General features: G+C 38.6%; 1 protein-coding gene across 1 annotated transcript; it reads left to right on the forward strand.

Annotated features, from left to right (window-relative positions):
• The first annotated feature begins 309 nt into the window (after window positions 1-309).
• LOC123087638 (probable acyl-activating enzyme 16, chloroplastic) lies at window positions 310-8,382 on the forward strand. The gene is made up of 18 exons (XM_044509679.1): window positions 310-595; window positions 966-1,160; window positions 1,353-1,467; window positions 1,646-1,733; window positions 2,453-2,664; window positions 3,155-3,273; window positions 3,549-3,698; window positions 3,936-4,003; window positions 4,296-4,401; window positions 4,582-4,740; window positions 4,868-4,921; window positions 4,990-5,070; window positions 6,014-6,151; window positions 6,627-6,786; window positions 7,038-7,117; window positions 7,430-7,572; window positions 7,837-7,894; window positions 7,990-8,382. The coding sequence occupies exons 1-18, from the start codon at window positions 410-412 to the stop codon at window positions 8,080-8,082; spliced, it is 2,205 nt and encodes a 734-aa protein (XP_044365614.1). The 5' UTR covers window positions 310-409; the 3' UTR covers window positions 8,083-8,382.
• Window positions 8,383-9,178: the final 796 nt, after the last annotated feature.

Here is a 9,178-nt window from a genome sequence, read left to right on the forward strand (position 1 = left end):
GCTTTTGCATACGCCCAAAAACAAAAAGCACACAGTGTAAATTGTGAAGCGCGCGCAATCCGAAGCCCAAAATATGCTACGCGCGATAGCGTTTTTCAGCGCGCGCCCAAAAACTTTTAACGCTACAACATCTGCTGGAGTTGTGCGGCGTCAAAAAAAACAAAATTTTAGTGCGCGGAGCTTTTTTGGGCGCCTGTTGAAGATGCTAGTGAGGTGCTTTCTTTATGTAGTACACGGGATCGCGGAAAAACTTGTTGCGTTGCAGGAGACAACGACGGGACGGAGCAGAGAGGAGAGCCGTTCGCCTCCGGCAACCTCCCCCAGCCAGACAAGCGCGCCACTTCTTGAGAGCTCTCTCGATGGAGGGGAGAGATGCAGCCGTGCGCGTCTCCCCGTCCCTCCCAGTCCCATGGCTCACACTGGTCCAGCGGGAACCCTCGCGATGCTCCTCCTCGCCCCCTCCGCCGCCGGCCAGACGTGGGCGCCCCGCCCAGCCGCCCCGCCGCTCCGGCGCCGCCTCCTCGCGGCGCGGCGCGGTCGCGTGTGCGTGCCCCGGTGCACCGGCGCCGCCCCTCCCCCGCGCCCCGGCGCTACGGTGAGTAGTTCACTCGCCCCACCTCCCAGTTTTACAGAGCAGCCCCAGCCTGTCGCAGTGTCGCGTGTCCACCTTCAGAGATGGCAGTAGTATTAACAAGGTTCAGACTTCAGAGATGGCAGTAGTATAACTAGTTGTGCCTGCAATGTTTAACAACTCCGCTAAGCCTTTTGGGGAGATTCACCTCTGCCAACAGAGGAGTATAATTAATCCAAGTTGTGTCTTGTGAGATTTTACCTTCAACATGATGAGTCTGTCAGCGTTGTGACACAGGCAGAGGACAGTTTTACAGAGTAGGCATGGTTTGCGTCAAGATGATGTCTAGTTTTTTTTTTTTTTTGCCTGAAACTTTCATGAATCCACATTGCAGACACACAGCCCAGCTCGCAGCAAGTGCTCGCCGTTGCTTGAGAGTGCTCTGTTGTCGCCTGCTGGAAACGAACCGGCTGCGGATGAATGGAAGGCGGTTCCTGATATTTGGAGGACAGCAGCAGAAAAGTACCCTGACAGTGTAGCTCTGGTGGACCCTTACCATGATCCTCCGTCCGAGCTGACTTATAAGCAGGTACTTGTTGAACAACCACCATAAATTCTGTTGCTGCCTGATTATCTAAGGCATTTTCTTTCTCTAGAAATAGGAACACAAAGTAGGCATCGTTGGGCCATATGTGCTGTTTCTTTTGTTACTGAGTAACATACATATGCACTTCAATACTGGTTTTTTATATATTTTATCTGATGTACCTTCTTTATCCAGCTTGAACAACAAATATTGGATTTCTCTCATGGTCTGAGGGCCGTGGGTGTTGCTCCAGATGAAAAGGTAGCCCTTTTTGCTGACAACTCATGTCGGTGGCTAGTTGCAGATCAAGGTAATTTGCATTTTTCTTGTTTCAAGACGTTTAACATGTATTATGATGCACATGTATTGTTCTGCGATCTTTTATGCTTATCGATATTAGCTGCTGAAGAAATGAAGAGTTCAAATCACTGGAATGTTATGATCATATATGTTCATCAGTAATCATGCCACTGACACATGCAATCCAGGGATCATGGCTACTGGTGCTATCAATGTTGTTAGAGGAACAAAATCTTCCGATGAAGAACTGTTCCAAATATACAGCCACTCAGAAAGGTGAGTATCAACTCCTTTTGAAATGTGAATTTGAAATTATTCGATTGTGCTTTTAATGGTTCATTACGCAATCTAGGAACTGTAAAAATCTAAGCCGCGCACAACATAAATGAAATTTCATCCACTTCTCTCTTTCTACCCTTGAACTGTTAAGCCAAGTGCCTGTCAGGATTCAGGACCTGACCATTAAAAGCCAACACACTATTTTGATATGCCTATTTAAATTCTTCCACTGATTTTGTTTGGTAGTATTTTGAGATTAGAATTGAGCGAGGTATTGATGTTAACGGGACATGCAAATTTGAGGTGCAAGTTTGGCATGGTTTTGCCCTCTACAGTTAAAGTAAGAACTGGATGGACTACCTTTCAGATCAGACTTGTCTTAGCACGTGACAAAAAGTGCAACATCTGCATTGTAGTTTTGACATCTTTACTGGACCAAAATGTTCATAATATTCTATTATTGTTATCATCATGCGCACGCCTAGCGATGAACTTAATCTCTCAAATTATGCTTGCTTGGTTATTATTTTGCATCTAGAATGCTTTGCCTCAAACATAACCCTGTGTATATATCACATTGACTCTAGAGATCATCGATTGCTAGTTAATGGTGCTATGATGAATATCTCATGCTTATGCAGTGTAATTTTTTATAGAAATATCGGTTTTTTACTTTCATGTTATGATATGACTTTATTGTTTTTCCCCCATCACAGTATTGCACTTGTTGTGGACAGTCCTCAATTCTTTAACCGGCTTGCAGAAACTTTCATTTCAAGGATTAATGCAAGATTTATTGTGCTACTTTGGGGTGATAAATCATCCCTAAATAGTAAAGCTGTGATGGACATACCTGTTTATGACTACAATGATATCACTGAACTTGGACGAGAAAATCGCAATGCATTGTGCTACTCAAGTGAGCAAGGTATCATTTGCATGATATCATAATATGATATAAATCACAAGAAATGTTTAGCTGAGGATGTATGGAGCACGTTTCTTCTAATTTGTTGGTACTTCACTTTCTTCTGCATTTCTGACGTTGAATGTCAGATAAGTTGCTAATCATTTGCATCATGTAAGATGTCTTAGCATCCAATAATATAGGCCTCTAGATGTACCTATTACTGTTGGTTTTGCAAGCTTGTCATTTAATGGTTGGCTCAAAGTTATGTCGAAAGCTTGCCACTTAAGTTCTTTGCAGCCAACAGCAAATGGTTTCTATCTAAGCTTAATAGCTTTGGCATCTGTTGTTTTAAAGAGGAGCACACAACTTATTCTTTGTTTCTTCAGAGAATATGACACCACTAGGAATATTTCTATAGAAAATTCTTCTTTTATTTCCAACATTGTCATCTCATGGTTCCTTTTCTTCCAACTATGTCCTACTTTATTGTAACTTTTTCTTCCTTTAGGTCGGCAAGGTGTCTTCGAAGCTATTACTCCAGAAGATGTTGCGACTCTAATATATACCAGTGGAACAAGCGGCGCACCAAAAGGCGTGATGCTTACCCACCGAAATCTCTTGCATCAGGTTAAACATGCAGCAATGTTCAAATATGGACAATGAGTTTTTTACTTTTAAGTAATATACTATGCCTTGTGCAATAACCTCTATTTTGTCTCCTTATCTTGATGTAATCCTATTATATAAACATGGGTACTTTTGCTGATCAGTATCATGTTTTTCTGGATTTCCTAAAGTATCTCAAGTCTGAAGTGCCTTGATTTTTTAAACTGAAGTGCTTAGTTTTTTCAAAGTGTTCCTTCTGTATCCACATAAAGATTTATGATGTTTATGTTCTGCAGATAAATAACATGTGGGAGATTGTTCCAGCAGTACCTGGTGATAGGTTCCTAAGCATGCTTCCACCCTGGCATGCATATGAGCGTTCTGCCGAGTATTTCATCCTCACTCATGGAACTCAACAAATTTACAGTAGTGTGAAATACCTGAAGGTATGATTTTGGTACTTTTCATCACAAAATACTTCATTCTAGTTTGTTTTGGCAAAAGGCCTAGTGATGTCATTAAGTTGAGACACATGTGCCCTATGCATGGAACCCAGTATCACAATGCGCTCAACATTTTGTGTACCTTGCAGTTTTCTTCTTGTTCTATTTTTATTGCATGTCTGTTGTGCAAGATGCTGAAACTGCTTATGTAATATTAACATCTTTTATTTTCTTTTATAGGCAGATTTGCAGAAGTACCAACCTCATTATGTTTTCTCTGTACCACTGGTCTATGAAACTCTGTACAGGTTAGTTTTTCTAATTATATAGTTAAACTGCTTATCTAAACTATGACGTTTCTTACAGGAATGATATTGGATAGTAGAATTACTTCAGTTCTCTAATGCTCTGAATGCAGCTCCATGTCATATTCACCTTTCGTTTGCTATCAACATCTATGTTTGATTATATCTTTTTTTGCTTGTTTGGGCTATCAGTTTTCTTAATCCATGAAATCGATATTTCTTGTCGATCACTAGTGATTAGCAACAGTTCGTAAAATCTTAGATCCATTTTGTAATGTTTCTTCGCTTTGTACAGTTCAATTCAGAGGCAGATATCTTCCAGTTCTCCTGCTCGAAAAACTGTTGCCCTTGCACTTATCAAGATAAGTTTGCTATATATGGAGGCAAAGAAGATATTCGAGGTATGAACCCTGAGTTAGCATGAGTTACTTAATTCGCGTAGCTGTAAGTAAATTCGTTATATTCTCTTCCTCTAATTCTTTGATGACTGGATGTTCTCTATAAATTTGTGTCCCGTTGGATTCTGCTTTTGTAGCCTCTTTCTTTCCCCTGAGCCCAATTTCCTTTTTCTGTCTGGAAAGGGAACAGTCTTATCAAAGAATCCTGTCAAGCCATCGTCCATTTCCTACATGTTCAATTGTCTATGGGCAAGAATTGTTGCTGCTCTTTTGTGGCCCTTGCATAATCTGGCAAACATGTTAGTCTACAAGAAAATCCATTCTACAATCGGAATTTCGAAGGTACACTTATCTTGCCCATGTGCCTATTGCTATGCTATCTCGATTGCAGTTTGAGTGTGAAATGAGCTTCCTGAACTTTAGTCTTGACTGTACTTAATAATTCTATGGTTTCTGTGATAATTTGCAGGCTGCTATAAGTGGTGGTGGAAGCCTCCCGATGCATGTGGACAAGTTTTTTGAGGTACATGATTATCAATAAATATAATTCTTATGTTAAATGATCCATTCATCAATATTGTTCTCTTTCAGGCCATTGGTATCAAAGTGCAAAATGGCTATGGTCTAACAGAGACTTCCCCTGCTGTAGCTGCTAGGCGTCCATTCTGTAATGTAAGAGGTTTCACATGAGTATATGCATTCATTGACTGATCTTCTGGCATGTTGAAAAATAATTGGTTTTGTATTTAATAGGAAGATCATATAGTGAGTTAGGTGCAGGCTTTTGGCGGGCGACCACCATGGAGGTGGATATTTTTTAAAAATTCGATAATCACATTTTGGAGTTACAAAAAATTCTGAAAAAAATTATACACATTCATATGGATGTGTTCTACATGTGTATAAAGTCTGACGATGAAATACATTATGGTGAGAGCTATACAATAAAAGACAAAATCCAGCATTTCTAGTAGTGAACAGTGTTTGTGCTGTTCATCGGTTTCAAATTGTGATTTTTTCTTTTTTGTGTAGCTCTCATTATAATGTATATCATCTTCAAAAAGTGCACGCATGTAGAATACATCCATAGGAACATGTATGATTTTTTTTCAGAATTTTTTGAAACTTCAAAAGTATGATTTTTGACTTAATCAAAATAATCACCTCCATGGAGGTCGCCCATCATTGGCATTTTTCGGTTAGATCTTGGGTTATTTGATGCTAATTTCTTCACAACAAAAAGCCGAAAAAGGTGGAATAATGTCATTAGTATTATTCAGATGACACATTTTTGCTCCCAGAAAGGATACCTTACTATACAAATAAACTCGGATCTGGAAGCAGACATGGCCCCTGAAATGCATAAGTTTTCGCCATTTTCTTTAAAAAGGAGCATGCAGGATTTTTAATTTCTAAGGACAAAGAAGATGATAACTCTGGTGTTGTATGTTTTGTGCTGATCTTGTGCTTCTTCCATACCTGTGCATATTTGTGTGTGATTTGAACTGATTGCAAACTTATAACCAGTTGTGTGTGAATTACCTCCCATTCGTACTCTTCCCTATTTATAGCTTATGTTATACTCAATACTAACATAAGCAGTTGATGTAACAAGGTTCTTGGCACAGTTGGCCACCCAATAAAGCATACAGAAATCAAGATTGTGGACATAGAGACCGGTGAGGTGCTCCCAGATGGTTCAAAGGGGATTGTGAAGATTAAAGGACCACCAGTAATGAAGGGATATTATAAGGTTCTATCTATTCCCTATACCAACACAAATCAACTGTCAAATATTATAGAAAGAGATCTTGTGTAAACATATTACTTGGTGCAATAAGCATATTTATTCAGCACTCAGGATCTTCATGAAACTTCGTTTCCTCAGTGACGGATATATTACACCCCAAGCCTGTTAATTCCATGAATAGAGCACAAAGTTTCAGACGTTATGATCACGCTTATAATCAACTAACGAATGTATAGGACACAAATATTGGACATTTTTATTTATCATGACATCAACGCTAGTATCGGAAAAAATAGAATTTACAAAAACCTCACAAACTGTGATATTTCTGAACCATCATTTCATAAGGTGGCGTCGATGTCTGTCAGTTAGCTAAATCTTACAATCCATATTAAGATACCATGCTCTGTACTTGTTCATTTGAGCTTCATCTTCCTTAGAAGGTTCTCATTTATCTTTTAAACTTCTGTTGTCACAGAATCCATCTGCTACAAATAATGCTTTGGATCAAGAAGGTTGGTTCAACACTGGAGATATAGGCTGGATTGCACCTCACCATGCCACAGGGCCTAGTCGAAAATGTGGAGGGATACTTGTTCTTGAAGGGCGTGCAAAGGATACGATAGTTCTCGCTACAGGTATTGCAATTAGTTTGTTGTTTTTTTGAGAACGTCACTTTGAGTATTATGTACTCAAAGTGATTTATTTACAGTCATCTCTGTGCATTGATTTATGACATTCCACTTCTTTGTATACCGGGGTGTGATGTCATACTCTCGAAAAAAAATCAATTAATTCATATGTCTTGGAGATCACATAACTCTAGTTAAATTTGGCTGCACTTGAATGTTTACTAGATCTAATTGCACTTGAATGTCCCAATTTCCAGGTGAGAATGTTGAACCTGCTGAGCTTGAGGAAATAGCAAGCAGGAGTAGCTTGATTGATCAAATAATGGTTATTGGCCAGGTAAGGAAAAGGGCATAACCTCATAAGTGCTAGCTATACGGGATGTCCTGCTATGATTAATTGATTATTATCATGGCAATTGATGCTCCTTGATGTGGTCTGTGAGAAAATAAAAGTTCTCAAGTGATAAGCAAAAATGTTTATAGAACTGCCAGATCGTTATTTCAAACCATGTGGTGTATTTTTGTTCATGAAAAGAGTTAGTACAATACGATTATATGTAGGTATTTCGATGATGAAATAGATCAGTACCACTGGTGAAGTTGAATGATGAATTTTTGTCATGGTCTGTGTTATTTGTTTGTTGCATAGGATCGACGACGCCTTGGTGCAATTGTTGTTCCCAATAATAATGAAGCTCTAGCAGCTGCAAAAAGAAAGTCCAGCCTCGATGGGAACAATGACGAAGCCAAAGATACGGTCATGAACTTGCTATATGATGAGCTGAGAACTTGGTAAGAGTTGCCTGCCTTTTTTAATTTAACGTTTCAGATAATCTTATTTTTCTTGTGAATTCTGCCTACATATTTGAGACTTTTTAGCTAATTTGAAGATTGCAGATGTTCAATAATCAGAAGAGAATTAAATCACTCATTGAAAGTTAAAATAAAATCAGCAGTAGTGAGACACTGGTATTTAGGATTTTAATTTTAACATGCGATTTCAGTCTTGTCAGATCAATATCGCATAAGTTGAATTAATTTGTTAATAAATACCAGGATGGCGGGTTGCTCATTCCAGATTGGCCCTATTCTTGTTGTTGAAGAACCATTTACGGTAAGATTTTCTCGAACAATGCACGATAAGTTTCCGTTAGCTGATCATTGAGTAGCTATGTTATTTACTAGCTTGGTATGGTTTTCCATATTCAGATTGATAATGGTTTGATGACACCGACCATGAAGATAAGAAGGGACAGAGTGGCAGCCAAATATCAGAGTGAAATTGAAGCCTTGTACGAGTGAGATGTGGACCCTGGGTTGGCCCATAGGTCGTGCAAACAAGTCAACCGCCCCGAGGCCTGTTTGATGGAAGAACAATTTTAAGATGGTCCCAAATTGTTTTGGTCCGTTCATTTTGAGACAAGTTCATGTTTACCTTGTCAAGGTTAATAGCGTCTTTGCACTTCAATAGTTTTCATTAGTTAGCAAAACCTAAATGGTAGGGTTAATGTAGCTGGAAAGAAACATGTAGTCAACTACTGATACACTGTACATATCGATGCAAAATCAAATTATTAATGGGCTGGTATGATATGAAAACCATGTAAATGGATATTATCTCCTAATTATTCCTTTTCATTTCGTTCAAACCTGGTTGTTTGGGAGAAAATGCGAGATTAATTTTAACGAACATTTTTACAGCCATTTCTAAAGGAAACTAAATTACTTTGGATTTTTCCCACGCAAAAAATAGTACTTTGGATTTTTGTGGCAGCATTTAAAATTGTATTTGTGAACATGGTTCATTTCTATTTATATGATTGTCCCACCTATTTATATGATTTTTCCCACGCAAAATTTTGAATTGCAACCAGTACCATCCTCTAGTGTTAAGAAACTGAGAAAATACTGATGTACAGTTGTACACTGGCCATTCACTTGTATGGTATGGTTGTTGACAATCACTCAATCAGTACCAATTGATGCTAACTAATGGAAACGTACTTACCAAATAATTTATTGGTTCCTTGATATCATTGCTTGCATTATAGCCAAATTTACCCTCCGTAGACCAACGGCTGAGATTAAAGCATTGTCTTACACCTAAGGAGGTAAAGAGGACTATCTTAAAAGAACTCTGGACTGAATTTTGTACTAAAAAATCGTGCAAAATAAGATTAACCTACGTGTTCCATACCTTTTCTTATGGGAAATTGGAATTTGATGTTTTCTTCTTTTATACAGTTCACATCACCAACATTTCTTAAGAATGATCTTCACAAAATAGTTGGACATTATTGATGACTTTCTATGTCCATAACAGTAAAATCAACAGGAACATAACTCAGGTTAGCAACAATGAGAACATTATTTATTCTTCTCAAAGGTTTATTTGTAG

This window comes from Triticum aestivum, chromosome 4A (genome assembly GCF_018294505.1).
Source record: "Triticum aestivum cultivar Chinese Spring chromosome 4A, IWGSC CS RefSeq v2.1, whole genome shotgun sequence".
Taxonomy (NCBI): domain Eukaryota; kingdom Viridiplantae; phylum Streptophyta; class Magnoliopsida; order Poales; family Poaceae; genus Triticum; species Triticum aestivum.